Here is a 17,603-nt window from a genome sequence, read left to right as displayed (position 1 = left end):
GCTGTTACCTTGAGCACATGTGTCAAGACAAGGGTAGGCACATTTGCTATGTAATGCTTTTCCAACAATTGTTCACAGACAGATTATTTCACTGTATCACAATTCCATCTGGTCAGAGGTTTACATACACTAAGTTGACTCTGCCTTTAAATAGCTTGGAAAATTCCAGAAAATTATGTCATGGCTTCAGAAGCTTCTGATAGGCTAATTGACATAATTTGTGTCAATTGGAGGTGTACCTGTGGATGTATTTCAAGGCCTACCTTCAAACTCAGTGCCTCTTTGCTTGACATCGTGGGAAAATCAAAAGAAATCAGCCAAGAACAGTTTTTGTGACACATTAAACATCCTATTTTTATCCGGTACATAAAAACTTAAGGAAAAAAGTACATTTTGTGTGCACTACGTCATCACGCACTCATTTTTATCTGCAACAAGTCAGTTTGGTGGATAAAATGTGCATATTTTATTATGCTGATTTTAGAATATTCGCATGAAAATCTGTCGCTAATTGGATGGAAGCCTGTAAGTACATCAGAAAAGTCAGAGATAATAAGGAGAAGAAAAGAGTCAAGTGTGAATGTTAGATCATGAAAGGTGAGGGGGTTGATAAGGGGCTGCAAGGGGGGGGTGTTGTGGGATTATTTAATAGGAGGTAGAGTTTCAGATGTTTTTGGAAGGTGGACAGAGACTCTGCTGTTCTAGCTTCAGGGGGAAGCTGGTTCCACCATTGGGGTGCCAGGACAGTGAAGAGCTAGGACAGGGATGAGCGGTAGCTGCCCTCCCAAATGGGTGGGAGGGCCAAGAGACCAGAGGTGGTAGAGCGGAGTACTCGGTTGGGGTGTAGGGTTTGTACAGAACCTGAAGGTAGGGAGGGGCAGTTCTTCTTGCTGCTCCGTAGGCAAGTACCATCTTCTTGTAGTGGATGCGAGCTTCGACTGGTAGCCAGTGCAGTGTGTGGAGGGGCGGGGTGACATGGGAGAACTTGGGACAGTTGAACACCAGGCGGGTTGCAGCATTCTGGATAAGTTGCAGGGGTTTAATGGCACAAGCGGGTAGCCCAGCCAACAGCGAGTTACAGAAGTCCAGACGGGGAGATGACATGTGCCTGGATTAGGACCTGCGCCGCTTCCTGTGTGAGTTAGGATCGTACTCTACGGATGTTGTAGATCATGAACCTGCAGGAACGAGTCACTGCTTTGATGTTTGCAAAGAACAACAGGGTGTTGTCCAAAGTCACGCCAAGGTTGCTTGCACTATGGGTGGAGTTGTCAACCATGATGGAGCGGGCTTGGAGCGGGCATCCAAGCTGATATATCTGCCAGGCACTCAAAAATGTGCGTTGCCACCTGGGTGTCCGAATGAGGGAAGGAAAAAAGTAGTTGTGTCAGCCGCATAGCAATGATGGGAGATACCATGTGAGGATATGACGGAGCCGAGTGACTTGGTGAGAGAAGAGGGTCTAGGACAGATCGCTGCGGGACACCAGTATCCTCTCCACATCACCTGGTAGGAGCGGCCTGGCAGGTAGGATGCAATCCAAGAGTCTGAGATGCCCAGCCCTGAGAGGGTGGAGAGGAGGATCTGATGGTTCACGGTATCGAAGGCAGCGGATAGATCTAGGAGGATGAGAACAGAGGAGAGAGACTCGGTCTCGGTTGAGTGACCCATATTGAAACCTGACTAGGGTCAAGAAGGGTCAAGAAGGTTTAGGGTCAAGAAGGGTTAGGGTCAAGAAGTTAATTCTGAGAAAGATAGTGAGAGAGCTGATCAGAGACAGCACCCTCAAGTGTTTTGTAAAGAAAATAAAGAAGGGATAACGGTCTGTAGTTTTTGATGTCAGAGGGGTTGAGTGTTGGTTTCTTGAGGAGGGGAGCAACTTGGTAAATTTTGTAGTGTAGGGGACACATCCAGTGGTCAGGGATGAGTTGATGAGGAATGGGAGAAGGTCTCCAAAGATGGTCTGTAGGAGGGGATTGGGTAGAGCAGGCAGGTTGTCGGTCGTCCGGACCTCACTAGTCGCAGGATTTCAACATGGTGAGAGAAATGAGAAAGAGGTCAAGGCGTAGGGTAGTTCTGTGTGAGTGGGACCAGTGGACTAAATAGGCTGAGTGAATGAGGAGCGGATGTCGTCAACCTTCTTTTCAAAGTGGTTGACAAAGTCGTTCGCAGAGAGGGAGGATGAAGTGGGAGGGGGTGGAAGATTAAAGAGGGCGGAGAAGGTGGAAAAGAGTTTCCTAGGGGTAGAGGGAAAAGCTTGAAATCTATTGTGATAGAATGTGGCTTTAACTGCGGATAAAAAGGATGAGAAGGTGGAGAGTAGGGACTGAAATTATGATAGGTCCTCTGGAGGGTTAGTTTTCCTCTATTTTCGCAGCCCTGTTCTGTAAGCTTGCAATGAGTCACTTCGCCACGGAGCAAAAGGGGAGGGCCGAGTTGGCCGGGAGGAAAGGGGACAGTGCGACTCATAAGATGCAGAAATGGAAGATAGTTGGGTCGAAGAGGCAGAACCAGGAGAGAGGAGGGAGAAGGATTTAGCAGAAGGGAGAGATGATAGGATAGAAGAGGAGAGAGTAGTGGGAGAGAGAGAGAGTGAAGATTGTGACAGCACATGACCATCTGGGTAGGGGCCGAGTGGCTAGGGTTGGAGAAAAGGGATACAGAAAAGGAAACAAAGTAGTGATCAGAGACCTGGAAGGGGGTTGTTGTGAGATAAGTAGGCGAACAGCCTCTAGCAAAGATGATGCCTTGTGAGTGGGAGGGGACTGTGAAAGTGGGAGGGGACTGGGGAAGGGTGAGGTCAAAAGAGGCGAGGAGGGGAAAGAAAGAGTTGGAAAGAAATTAATCAAAGGCAACCACCGGGAGGTTGAAGTTGCCCAATGCGAAGAGCAGTGAGCCATCGTCAGGAAATGATCTTATCAAAGTTTTAATCTCATTGCGGAAGTCTCTAAGGGCACCAGGTGGGCGATACATGACAACAATATTAAGCTTAAGTCCCAAGCTTAACATTGATTGACAGTTCCAAATGCTGCCGTAGACCAGGAATTCCACATAAAGTTCAAATAAAATTTTATTGGTCACATACACGTGATTAGCAGATGTTATTGCAGGTGTAGCGAAATGCTTGTGCTTCTAGCTCTGACAGTGCAGTAATATCTAACAAATTACACAGCATATACCCAATACACACACATCTAAGTAGGAATGGATTAAGACTATATACATATGGACGAGCGATGGCAAGAGCAGAACAGACTAAGATACAGTAGAATAGTATAGAAAAACAGTATATACATACAGTATGAGATGAGTAATGCAAGATATGTAAGCATTATTAAGGGAATGAGATACCGTAGAATTGTATAGAAAACAGTATATACACACGAGATGAGTAATGCCAGATGTAAACATTAAGTGGCTAAGATACCGTAGAATAGTATAGAATACAGTATATACATATTAGATGAGTAATGTCAGATATGCAAACATTATTAAGTGACTAGTGTTCCATTCCTTAAAGTAGCCAGTGATTTCTAGTCTATGCCTATAGGCGGCAGCTTCTAATGTGCTAGTGATAGCTGTTTAGCAGTCTGATGGCCTTGAGATAGAAGCTATTTTTCAGTCTCTCGGTCCCAGCTTTGATGCACCTGTGGTGACCTCGCCTTCTGGATGATAACAGGGTGAACAAGCAGTGGCTCGAGTGGTTGATGTCCTTGAGGATGTTTTTGGCCTTCCTGTGACATCGGGTGCTGTAGGTGTCCCGGAGGGCGGGTAGTTTGCCCCCGGTAATGCGTTGGGCAGCCTGCATCACCCTCTGGAGAGCCAGAGGGTGATGAAACAAAGACGGTTCTGCAGTTATTCGAGGAGGGAAAGAGAGGAAAGCTCCACACAACTCTCTCACTTTATTATTTTACGTAGTTATTTCAGATGATCTAATTTTGCTCTTTTGTAGCTTTGGCACAGGTATAATGGGACCCATGTCATCCAAAAAGTTGACTGAAGTTTGCCAAAAAGCACCTGGATGATCGTCAAGACTCTTGGAAGAATGTTCTATGGACAGATGATTCAAAAGTGTAACTTTTTGGACGACATTCCACAGTAAGAACGTCATTCCAACGGTCTTTGGGGATACTTTGCTGTCTCAGGACCTGGATGACTTGCCTTAATTGAAGGAACCATGAATTCTGCTCTGTATCAGATAATTCTACAGGAGAATGTCAGGCCATCCATTTGTGAGCTAAAGCTGAAGCGCAGCTCGGTCATGCAGCAACACAATTATCCAAAACACACAAGTCTACATAAAAATGGCCAAAAACACTTTTGAAGTTTTGGACTGGCCTATTCAAAGTCCAGACCTAATCCCAATTGAGATGTGGCAGGACTTGAAACGGAGCAGTTCATGCTTGAAAACCCACAAATGTTGCTGAGTTACAGCAGTTCTGCATGGAAGAGTTGGCCAAAATTCCTCCACAGCGATGTGAGAAACTGATCAACAACTACAGGAAGTGTTTGGTTGGAGTCCTTGCAGCTAAAGGTGGGTCAACCAGTTATTGAGTGTAAGGGGGCAATTACTTTTTCACACAGGGGCATTGGGTGTTGCATAACTTTGTTGATGAAATAAATGAAATAAGTATGTAATTATTGTGTTATTTATTCACTCGGGTTCCCTTTATCTAATATTAGGTTTTGGTTGAAGATCGGATAACATTCAGTATTAAAAATATGCAAAAGTATGGAAAATTTGAAAGGGGGCAAATACTTTTTCATGGCACTATATATATATCATTGGTTGAACCTCAACACGATTTATCATATTGAGTAACGTAACATTTTATTTGTAGGTATGAGACATAATCCAGCAGTTCAGCATGTATACAGTATGACCGTGGTTTTAGTAAAGAGGAGGATGGGATGTAGCCCTGACTAACACTGGTGATCTTGTCTCACATTAGCGTTTCACTTCCTCTGACGACTACACCCACTTGGTAGATTAAATATCTAGAATACTTCCTTCTTATTTCTCACATTATTTTGGTGTGCATTGTCAGTGTACAGTGACGTGAACTTTGTAGGTGTTATCTTGTGCATATTTGGCCTAGTGTAGGCTACATGATTTGCCTTAGTTGTTTGGGTAATCATCCCTATGCAGTCTACCTGCCACAACCCCATAACAAAGCATGTGTATGTGTTTTAATGAAAATAGTATTTTTTTAAAACTGCCATGTACAATCGTGGTATTACAGGAAGACGTATTTGTTTTCAAGGTCAGGTAAAGTGCTATTAACTTGAGGCCTTCTGGGCTTATAGACCTGGAATAGGTCTATAAAGCACTGTTTTGGACACAAGTCATATGTTTATTGAGATCCAGTTGAAATCAGGGTGATACGGGCAGACTGGTTTCAAAAAGGCACTACACGTCCTGTAATAGACATGTTGTTTTTAAAAACAATAGCTTCCAGACATTCCATAGGCCCATGTGACATGAGACTGTGACGTGACTGGAATGTTGTAAGAACTTAACCTTGGCCAATAAGCGACAGTGGCTTTACAGTTCAGAATAACTCACCTGTTCCATCCACTTTCATCATTGGACATATTTAGTCACCACCTGCGTTTTCTGTGTTCCTGAGGTCACTTTAGAGTAAAAGAGAAGAAGAAATGTAACATATTTGGACGACCAACATTCATCATATTGGAAGGGTAACCAAACCAATCTCATTCTGATTGAAATATGTAGATTTGGAATATTATGACTATTGTGTCCTCGAGTTAAATGAGCGCAATCGTTGCTTTAATTCAATGATTACATGTGATCTCATTCCTTCCACTCTCTACATATTAGACTACTGTGTGAAAAGGCATGTGATAATAATCTTTGACAAATAGCTCATCTTGTGTCTTGTTTAAGGTACTTCTCATGCTCATATTGGGTAAGAGCAACGTTTTTTTGTCAAAGATTTTGGTAAATGATTTGGGTTAATTTGCCAAGTCACTCTCATTCAATCAAAAACAAACAGTTTTCCATGTAAAAAAAGACACGCTCAAGTATGCTTTTAAAAATGATCTTTATTACCAGATCTTTGCATTAAGAACAAACTCGTTGGGTGAGTTTCGTTGCATGACATTTTGATTTTAAGAACTAAAACATGAATGGGATGAACTGGTTGAACATCTCAGATATCAGTGTGTAAATAAGCAGGTAAAGGACAGGAAAGGGCGAGGGCAAAAGAGGATAAAATACCGGCCAATCATGGGATTCAAGACCACAGGCAGAGCATGTAGGAAAATAGGCAGTATGGGGGGGAATTCAGACCCGAGTTATGCCCGCATGAATTGAACTTAATTCCCTTTTTCTTTCACTTTTCTCTCTACAGGTATTGCGTATTCTGACATTTAACTTAAAGGTAGACTCAGCAAAAATACTTTTCCATGAGCAGCAGCACCACAGATATTCACACAGTCACACACAGTATCTGTGCACGTGCACAGGTTTGCTTCATTCTGTTACAGCATGCGACCCACAGGACTAAAAAGACGGAGAAGTTGAGCCTCGCGCATCAACGCTCTTAGTTGTTGCGGAATTTGACCCACTATGCTGTTTACTTTGTGCATCTCTACCTTTAAGCATTAGAAAACACATGTGACAGCCACCTAATCGTTTGGGGTGGAGATCGTAGAGATGGAGGTGTGGCAGAGGTTGTCTACAGATACGCCGATATTCTTACCTTGACCAGAGATACTCTATATAAGGACGAGATGGTCTTGTCTCCGCCCTAACAACGGGAATCATTGTCACAAAGGTGGTAAGGCAGGCGGCAGGAGGCGAGATCAGGTGGGAACATTCTAGCCAATGCGAGGGCAGATACGTTTCAACATTGAGGCCATAAGAGATAGATATAAAATCGTTTTTCCTAAAGTTGCCACATGTGTACACTTATATAAGTACATTCGGAACAACCTAAATATCACAAAACTTCTATTCGATCAAATAAACCTAATTTAGAAAATTAGCAATCACATTTTTTTGTTGCCCAAATCCGACACTCTCAAGGGCCTCCATTCAAAAATCTCCACTTGGTCTGCTTACGATGTATTCTCGCATTGACATATTGTCACGGGATTGACCCCAGCCATTATCACATTGGTTGCTGTGGCTTCATTTACTAAAATAGCTGGGATTAAAAACTAGAATGTAATACGTACAGAGGGATCTGTTAGCAGAAAAAAACATTTTATAAAAAAAAAGTAAACAAATGAGTTTGCTTTACAGCTGTTGTACAGCTCATTTCCCGCAATTCTACACATTTTGCTATGGGGTTCAGAAACATTTTTACTGCAAGATTACCACAAGTTTAGAAACTGGATAGACTAACTAGACTAATTTACCAATATAAAATGTTTTAACTGACATGGGATTATTTAGTGACTGTCAGTGAGTGACATATAACACTAGGAAGACTGCTGATGCACAACAAATTAAGTTTTGAAATTTCCCCTTGTGTATTCTACTATTCTAACTCTCAAAAGCAAGTTGAGACCCTGACTGAGTTCCTTAGATATGTCCTCATATGCAGGAGGTGAAATTACAACCTCATGCTAATCGCATTAGCCTACGTTAGCTCAACCGTCCCGTGGAAGGGACACTGATCCCAAAGAAGTTTTAAATGTATTCAGTGTGCGCAATGGAGCCACACCTGAAAGCCCCTTATACAGTAAGTCGAAATAGCAACTACTGAGAAGTGCTTCAATCTTAATAATGTGTGACAAATAAATAGATTTCCTAATGGGCCATTGGAATCCAGCAAGGCAGGAGGGACAACACAGGTAGGAGATGGGTAGCCTGGTGGTATGGTATGGTGGCTGGGTCACTGGTTAGCACTGACTCTCTCTCTCTCTCTCTCTCCAGATGAAAGACAGATTTGGCCAACTTCAGGATGCGTTGGACGAGCCTGGAGGAGGAGGAGGTCACACCAATGAGGCCTTCACCAATGTGGACCTGGACCTAGATGACCTGTCTGCCCATTCGGGCAGGAACCGTGCAACAGTGGTGCCTGTCAACGACCCTGAGCTGAACAGCATTCTCCAGGAGGCCCAAAATGTTCGGCAGGAGATCCAACAGATCCAGGAAGACCATGCCCAGCTCCGGGACCAGAACTACCACGCCTTGAACAACACATTTATGGACGACACCAGTGATGTGATCAGGGACGCCAACAACATTGCAACAGACATCAAGGCCAGAGGAGGGGCTGTGTTGCAGAGCTTACACAGGATGAACAGGGAGACCAGGAAGCTGGAGGTTCAGCGAGGTAGCACTGACCACGTGGTACGCATCGCCCGGACGCAGTACACCAACCTGAGCACCACCTTCAGGGAAGTGATGTTCGACTACAACGAGACAGAGCTGGGACACAGGGAGAACTGTAAGAAACTGATCCAGAGACAGATGGCGATTGTGGGCAGAGACGTCACGTCTGAGGAGGTTGAGGAGATGATGGAGAGCGGGCAGCAGTTGAATATCTTCAACGCCCTGGCTGATGGGACGGCCCAGTCGGCACTGACACAGATCGCTAGTAGACACAAAGAGCTGCTTGACCTGGAGAAGAGGATCCAGGGGGTTCAAGAGCTGTTTCTGGATGTGGCTGTGCTGACAGAGGAACAGGGAGCGGTGCTCAACAACATCGAGACCAACGTACAAAAGACGGAGGCACCTATCGCGGGTGCCAGGGTTCAACTGAACAAAGCCAAAAGATATGACAAGAACAATCCCATCAAGAAACTGTGCTGTTGCTGCTTTCCATGTTGCATATGATTGTATATCTCATCTGATACATTGTGTATGTGATACATTCATTATCTTGATATTAATGTAAATAATGTGATTTTTTTAAAAGAAAGCAGTGGGACTGGGAGGTTGGCCTGCAATAAGGCCAGGTAACGATGGATAACCATTGCCAGGAGGGACATACTGTATGAGGGATGCATAGAAGGGCCTAAAAACTCTCTGGACTACCAACCAAACGACACTTTCAATCAAAAGAACATTGCATTGAGTTCGCAGAGAGTCTGAACTCTTTCTATTCTAGGTTTGATAATCTGGACTTTAGTACTGAGAAGGATGAGCTGCTGTGTGAACTCTTATCATTAGCACAATGGGAAGCTGATTTGGTAATAGAGGAAGCAGATGTTGATAGGGTTTTAAAATGAATAGCAGTAAACAGTCACCTAATAATAGTAATAGCAGTAAAGGTCACCTAATCATCCCCAGATTACAATTGGCTCATTCATCCCCCTCCTCTCCCCTGTAACTATTCCCTAGGTCGTTGCTGTTAATGAGAATGTGTTCTCAGTCAACTTACCTGGTAAAATAATAAAAAAAAAAAAAAAAAACAAAGCCACTGGCCCAGGTAACATTAGTAACCATGTTCTGAAGTCCTGTCACAAGGACTTGTCAGGTGTGTTCTGTGAGCTGAATGCCACCAAGATCAAAGACCTTGCCATAGATTTTAGGAAGGAAACATCAGCTCCAAAGGCAATCAACATCGGTGGCCAGAGCATTGAACAGGTGGATGAGAATAAGTATCTTTGCACAATAGTTTACAATAAGCTAAACTTTTGAGCCAACTGTGGGCAAGTGTTATCAAAATGTCAATCATTGTTAATAATCCATTTGTTTTACAGTCATTTTACAGATGTTTTATTGCGTCTGTCATAACATTTAGTTTAGTTTCCTGGTTTGGCTCCATCACATGGGCAAGTCAGAATACCTTGTGGAATACCAGTGGTAAGATTAAAGGGAGAAGCCAAAAGGTACCCCTGAGACATTTACTAATACCACACATACAAGAGGGGTAATAAATCATTTGGGATCTAGCACATCCGCTGAACAACCAGTATGCAATACTGCCATCAGGGTGCAGACTCAGGTCTTTAACTCTTAAAACCAAGAGAAGCACTAACAGTTTTGTACCGGCATCAGTACAGCTTTTAAAGATATCAGTTTGTCTCTGTGGATGGTTTGTCCTCTGACAAATGAACTGTACATTTCGGTGTTCCTCAATGCTCCATTTTAGGACCACTATTGTTTTCACTATATATTTTACCTCTTGGTGATGTCATTCGGAAACATAATGTTAACTTTCACTGCTATGCGGACGACACACAGCTGTACATTTCGATGAAACATGGTGAAGCCCCAAAATTGCCCTCCCTGGAAGCCTGTGTTTCAGACGGGAAGTGGATGGCTGAAAATGTTCTACTTTTAAACTCGGACAAAACAGAGATGCTAGTTCTAGGTCCCAAGAAACAAAGAGAACTTCTGTTGAATCTGACAATTAATCTTGATGGTTGTACAGTCGTCTCAAATAAAACTGTGAAGGACCTCGGCGTTACACTGGACCCTAATCTCTCTTTTGACGAACATATCAAAACTGTTTCAAGAATAGCTTTTTTTCATCTACGTAACATTGCAAAAATCAGAAACGTTCTTTCCAAATCGATGCCGAAAAATGAATCCATGCTTTTGTTACTTCTAGGTTAGACTACTGCAATGCTCTACTTTCCGGCTACCCGGATAAAGCAATAAATAAACTTACAGTTAGTGCTAAACACAGCTGCTAGAATCTTGACTAGAACCAACATTTTTTTATCATATTACTCCAGTGTCAGCCTCTCTACACTGGCTTCCTGTTAAGGCAAGGGCTGATTTCAAGGTTTTACTGCTAACCTACAAATCAGTACATGGGCTTGCTCCTACCTATCTTTCCGATTTGGTCCTGTGGTACATACCTACATGTATACTACGGTTACAAGACGCAGGCCTCCTTAATGTCCCTAGAATTTCTAAGCAAACAGCTGGAGGCAGGGCTTTCTCCTATAGAGCTCCATTTTTATGGAATGGTCTGCCTATCCATGTGAGAGACGCAGACTTGGTCTCAACCTTTAACCTCTCTAGGGTACGTGGGACATTAGTGTCCCACCTCGTCAACAGCCAGTGAAACTGCAGGGCGCCAAATTCAAAACAACAGAAATACCATAATTAAAATTCCTTAAACATACATGTATTGTACACCATTTTAAAGATACACATGTTGTAAATGCAGCCACAGTGTCCGATTTCAAAAAGGCTTTACGACTCAAGCAAACCAAAAGCTGTGTCAGATTTCAAAAAAACTTTACGGAAAAAGCACACCATGCGATAATCTGAGTACGGCGCTCAGAGACCAAAACAACCCAAACAGATATCAGCCATGTTGTGCAGTCAACAGAAGTCAGAAATAGCATTATAAATATTCACTTAGCTTTGATGATCTTCATCAGAATGCACTCCCAGGAATCCCAGTTCCACAATAAATGTTTGTTTTGTTCGATAACGTCCATCATTTATGTCCAAATACCTCCTTTTTGTTAGCGCGTTCAATACACAATCCAAACTCATGACGCGCGGTCACTAGCAGCAGACAAAAAGTCAAAAAATTCTGTTACAGTCTGTAGAAACATGTACAAAACGATGTATAGAATCAATCTTTAGGATATTTTTAACATAAATCTTCAATAATGTTCCAACCGGATAATTCCTTTGTCTGTAGAATTGCAATGGAACAAAGCTAACTATCACGTGAAGGCGTGAGACTGAGCTCGTGGCTCTCTGGCAGACCTCTGACTCATTCCCCTCTCATTCGCCCCCACTTCACAGTAGAAGCTTCAAACAAGGTTCTAAAGACTGTTGACATCTAGTGGAAGCCTTAGGAAGTGCAATATGACCCCATAGACACTGTGTATTCGATAGGCCAAGAGTTGAATAACTACAAACCTCAGATTTCCCACTTCCTGGTTGGATTTTTTCTCAGGTTTTTGCCTGCCATATGAGTTCTGTTATACTCACAGACATCATTCAAACAGTTTTAGAAACTTCCGAGTGTTTTCTATCCAATACTACTAATAATATGCATATATTAGCATCTGGGACTGAGTAGGAGGCAGCTTACTCTGGGCACGCTTTTCATCCAAAAGTGAAAATGCTGCCCCCTAGCCTATAGAAGATGAGTCTTTATTGAAGACTCATCTCCTCAGTAGGTCCAATGATTGAGTGTAGTCTGGCCCAGGAGTGTGAAGGTGAACGGAAAGGTACTAGCGCAACGAACCGCCCTTGCTGTCTCTGCCTGGACGATTCCCCTCTCTACTCTGGGATCTCTGCCTCAAACCCTATTACAGGGGCTGAGTCATTGGCTTACTTGTGCTCTTCCATGCCATCCCTAGGAGGGGTGTGTCACTTGAGTGGGTTGAGTCACTGCCGTAATCTTCCTGTCAGGGTTGGCGCCCCCCTTGGGTTGTGCCATGGGGGAGATCATCGTGGGCTATACTCGGCCTTGTCTCAGGATGGTAAGTTGGTGGTTGGAGATATCCCTCTAGTGGTGTGGGGGCTGTGCTTTGGCAAAGTGGGTGGGGTTATATCCTGCCTGTTTGGCCCTGTCCGGGGGTATAGTCGGATGGGGCCACAGTGTCTCCCGACCCCTCCTGTCTCAGCCTCCAGTATTTATGCTGCAATAGTTTATGTGTCGGGGGGCTAGGATCAGTCTGTTATATCTGGAGTATTTCTCCTGTCTTATCCGGTGTCCTATGTGAATTTAAGTGTGCTCTCTCTAATTCTCTCTCTCTTTTTCTCTTTCTTTCTTTCTTTCTTTCATTTTCTTTCTTTCATTCTCTCTCTCGGATGACCTGAGCCCTAGGACCATGCCTCAGGATTACCTGGCCTGATGTCTCCTTGCTGTCCCCAGTCCACCTGGTGTGCTGCGGCTCCAGTTTCAACTGTTCTGTCTGCGGCTATGGAAACCTGACCTGTTCACCGGACGTGCTACCTGTCCCAGACCTGCTGTTTTCAACTCTCTAGAGACAGCAGAGTGGTAAAGATACTCTGAATGATCGGCTATGAAAAGCCAACTGACATTTACTCCTGAGGTGCTGACCTGTTGCACCTTCTACAACCACTGTGATTATTATTATTTCACCCTGCTGGTCATCTATGAACATTTGAACATCTTGGCCATGTTCTGTTATGATCTCCACCCAGCACAGCCAGAAGAGGACTGGCCATAGCATGGTTCCTCTCTAGGATTCTTCCTAGGTTCTGGCCTTTCTAGGGAGTTTTTCCTAGCGACTGTGCTTCTGGCCATAGCATGGTTCCTCTCTAGGTTTCTTCCTAGGTTCTGGCCTTTCTAGGGAGTTTTTCCTAGCGACTGTGCTTCTACACCTGCATTGCTTGCTGTTTGGGGTTTTAGGCTGGGTTTCTGTACAGCACTTTGTGACATCAGCTGATGTAAGAAGGGCTTTATAAATACATTTGATTGTTTTGATTGAAATGGAAATTGATGTATGTTTATCTTGTATAGTATGGCTCTTATGTTTATATGTTTACTATATATCTGTATCTTATCTGACTTGCCACAACAAGGAGTTCCTTCTGGAAAAATAAAGTGATTATATTCTATAACAGAACCATTGCAAAGCACCAAATATCAGCTCATGATCTGTCTCCAGATTTCAGAAAGTATTCACACCCTTGTACTTTTTCCACATGTTGTTGTTACAGCCTGAAGTTAAAATTGATTAAATTGAGTTTGTATGTCACTGGTCTACACACAATACCCCATACTGTCAAAGTGGAATTATGTTTTTAGAAATGTTTACCCATTTTCAAAAATGAAAAGCTGAAATTTATTGAGTCAATAAGTTTGCAATCCTTTTGTTATTGCAAGTTTTTTTTAATAAAAAATTGAATGTTCCACTCAGGAACATTCAATGTCGTCTTGGTAAGCAACGCCTGTGTATATTTGGCCTGTGCTTACACAGGAAAAATCCTAGAGGAAAACCTGGTTCATCCTGCAACACAAGGCCAAATATACACAGGCGTTGCTTACCAAGACGACCTAGTCCGAGTGGCCTAGTTACAATTTTGACATAAATTGGCTTGAAAATCTATGACTAGACATGAAAATGGCTGTCTAGCAATGATCAACAACCAACTTGACAGAGCTTGAATAATTATTTTAAGAATAATGTGCAAATATTGTAGTCCAGGTGTGCAAACTTCGAGACTTACCCAGAAAGACTCACAGCTGTAATCACTGTCAAACGTGTGAATACTTATGTAAATAAGATATGTATCTATTTCATTTTCAATACATTTGCTAACGTTTGAAAAAATATGTTTCCATATTGTCATTGTGAACGGAAAGGTACTGGACAACGAACCGCCCTTGGGTGAGAAAAACACCCAATTTAATAAATGTTTTAATTCAGGCTGTAACACAACAAAATGTGAAATTAGTCAGGGGTATGAATACTTTCTGAAGACACTATCTACCGATAGCAGAAGCATTTATTAAGAAACAAACAGCACTTATTCAGAAATTGGAAGTGGCTCTAGAAATCACCCTGATTTGCATGAAAAGTAGGCCTACCTTAATTGAAAATGGGCAACTGCCATGCACTAGTATAATAGGGTCCGTTTCCGATTTAGGAAATGTACGACGTTCCTAAGCACTTCTCAGTACTTTGTAGTCAGACTTACCTTATGCAGGTGCTTAACGGGCTTTGGAGGCATGGTTCCCTCGTGTGTGCTCAATACATTTAATTCAACCTCTGAAAACCCTCCCACTTGCTGGCCAATAGATTGTCTCCTCTAGTTTTCATTCAATAGCTTTTTCAGTACATGTATCTTAAACCATCCCTTTAAATATGGTATACCTATAATTTGACTTTTTTTGGCTGACTCACTAGAATAGATCGACAGAACGGGTTCAGAATATATGGACCAATGAAAGAAATCCATCTAATGCATATTCGTCTCCGTTTCAGCACCAACTGATAGATTAAAAAATACTCTGATTTTAGGTTAATTTTAGTGTTAGGAAAGTATGCATGAATCAAAACAGGTTTGGAGAGCCTTTACGCACAAAATATATTGATTTATCCTCTAAATTGTCATATTCAAGGTCAATCCATGAAATATTGGAAGGTGGAAAAAAGTGTGCAATAAGCGTTGAACAATAGTCCATAATCTACCTAATCTACCCTCCCTAATCATGTAACTGTATGACAACGGTCCAGTCGTCGTGAACCGTGCGCCAGGCTCCAGGTTTAATCTGCTGCGTGTGGTCTGAGTTCCATAATGGTTCAAATAGGCTGCATGTCCCAAATTATTGCACAACATTAGCCTAATATGTTCCACTAATGCTCGTGGCCTTCAGGAACAACTACATGTACGTGATTGAAGAAAGAAATGTAAACAGAATGGAATGGAATGAAAAAAGTACAGCTCCCTGTGCTTTTAATGCATTTTTTTTAAAGGTGGGTGAACAGCGTTTATTTGCATTTACCCTCCTCCAGGCCTACACCACTGCGGAAGCCTACCCTCTCAGCCAAGGCTATTTTAAACACATGAACACACGCAGAATAGCTAGCCTACATTCAATATAATACATTAGTTGAATCAAAACATGTTCTACACCCTAGTTCATGAGTTGTCCATAATACACGAGTTAATGTTTGGAGTCTTCACAGATCGTGTGACATAAAACACTACCGTTCTTTCCTTACATGAATGACATGTATGACAGTGTTATTTGTCATTTTTAAACCCTGTACGAATAATAGATCTCGGGAAAATGCACTGTAAGTGTAACTATGCATACGTTTCATTTTATTATGTTTTGTCGTGAAACAGTTCTCATGGGCACACAAATCCAAAATAATTATAGGCCTTTACCATTGCAAAATCGAATGCTTCTAACCGAAAGAGTCAACCATAGGCTTATTGTCATTAACGTATACTTACTTACTTGTTGGTTGGATTCGATGCGCATTGTTATCTAGCTGTAGGCTGTAGGCTAATCTATTGAAATTATCGACCATCATCACATGGTCTAAACATATAGACTCAATGGTTGCTAAAATGGGAAGAGGTCTGTCCATGAAAGGGCGTTGCTCTGCCTTCTTGACATCTCAGTCGGCCCTCGTTTTTTCGCACCTGGATTACCGCCCAGCTGTGTGGTCATGTGCGGCAAAGAGGGACATAGGTAAATTGCAGTTGGTCCTCGACAAAGCAGCACATATTGCACTTAGATGTACACGGGGGGAAAGCTCCAGTAACACCCATGTCAGTCTCTCCTGGCTCAAAGTTGTGAAGAGATTAACTGCATCACTATTGGTCTTTGTGCGATGTATCGGTGTGTTGAAGGTACCGAAGTGTCTGTTCAAGCAGTTGGCCAACAGTTTGGACACTCATCGGTACAACACAAGACATGCAACTAGCGGTCTCTTCACAGTCCCCAGGTCCAGAACAAGAGGCTGGGAAACGCACAGTATTAAATAGAGCCATGACTACATGGGACTCTTTGCCACCCCAGATAACTCAAGGTAGGAATAAAAAAAGTTTTTTTTTTAAACAGTTAAAATAACACCTTACTGCACAAAGGGGACTGTGAAGAGACAGTCGTTTTATATATGTATTTATTGTAATTTGCCATGTATTATGTATTAGACCTATATATTGTGTGTATGTATTGATATATAGGCTATGTGTGACGTTTTAAATGTATGTATTTCAGTCCTTTGACTAATAATGTTCTGTACTATGTATTATGTCATGTTTCATAAGGACCCCAGGAAGAGTAGCTGATGTTTTTGCAGCGGCTAATGTGGATCCCAATAAATACCAAATACCAAAGGTGATCCAGTAAAGAAAACAGGTAGAATATAATGAAGATAAATAAATGGTCTACTACTTTTGGCTACAGATGGCACGGATAACACCAGTACCCGCGCACCTGAACAACGTATCAATGAGCGCGCTAAACAGCTGAATGACTAAAGCAAACGATGATACAATAAATATAATTCATTGGAATAAGGGCTTTTTTTTATTTTTTAATCAAGGTCGCCTGGCAAACAAATATGCATAAAGGAGCTCAGCTGAGGCTGAAATTCAGCACTAGGCCTACCAGCTGGGCAGCTTTCCCACACATATATATATTTTTAAACCATGACAGAGAGATGTTCGTTTCATTGGAATAGTTTATTTTCATATTGACCACTGTAAAATATATTTACCACTGCTTTTTAAAGAAATATGAGAATGGCTAAATTAGCATTATGTGAAGACACGCCAAATTTAGACTTTTGTTGCATTTAGGGGAGCTAAACCCCGCCGACTCGCCATTAATTCGTACCATGGAATTAAATCAAGGTCAGAATACCATACTGTTCTCATGCTTATGTTCAAATTCAGAATATGCATAGAGAGAAAAGTGCATAAAACGGGAATTGCGTTCCATTTACGCACGCTTAACTCAGGTCGGAATCTTCCGCATAGGCACAATATGTTCCATCATGCTCATTCAAATATACCAGAAGTGTAATGTACAACAACATTGATTAAAACTATGTTTCCAGTAACATAAAACAACCACAATATAAATGATTAATGTCAACAATGTTTTAAGAGTTTAAAATATGAAAACGGGAACGTGATTGTTGTCCTTGCTTCCGCTTTTTCACCTTCACTGTTGTTGTGGATGAGAAAAGTCAGAGCAGCCATGGGGAAC

General features: G+C 42.2%; 1 protein-coding gene across 1 annotated transcript; it reads left to right on the top strand.

Moving 5' to 3' along the window:
* The first annotated feature begins 5,561 nt into the window (after positions 1-5,561).
* Positions 5,562-9,839, top strand: LOC110497591 (syntaxin-11). The gene is made up of 2 exons (XM_021573782.2): positions 5,562-5,700; positions 7,907-9,839. Exon 2 carries the CDS (start codon positions 7,907-7,909, stop codon positions 8,810-8,812), a length of 906 nt encoding a protein of 301 aa, XP_021429457.2. The 5' UTR covers positions 5,562-5,700; the 3' UTR covers positions 8,813-9,839.
* Positions 9,840-17,603: the final 7,764 nt, after the last annotated feature.

This window comes from Oncorhynchus mykiss, chromosome 19 (assembly GCF_013265735.2).
Source record: "Oncorhynchus mykiss isolate Arlee chromosome 19, USDA_OmykA_1.1, whole genome shotgun sequence".
Classification (NCBI taxonomy): domain Eukaryota; kingdom Metazoa; phylum Chordata; class Actinopteri; order Salmoniformes; family Salmonidae; genus Oncorhynchus; species Oncorhynchus mykiss.
The sequence above is the reverse complement of the archived record's forward strand: the minus strand, read 5'-3'. Positions and strand labels throughout refer to the sequence as shown.

Coding starts and splice junctions, on each gene's coding strand:
- LOC110497591 (XM_021573782.2), top strand. CDS start 7,907: ATGAAAGACAGATTTGGCCAACTTCAGGATGCGTTGGACGAGCCTGGA.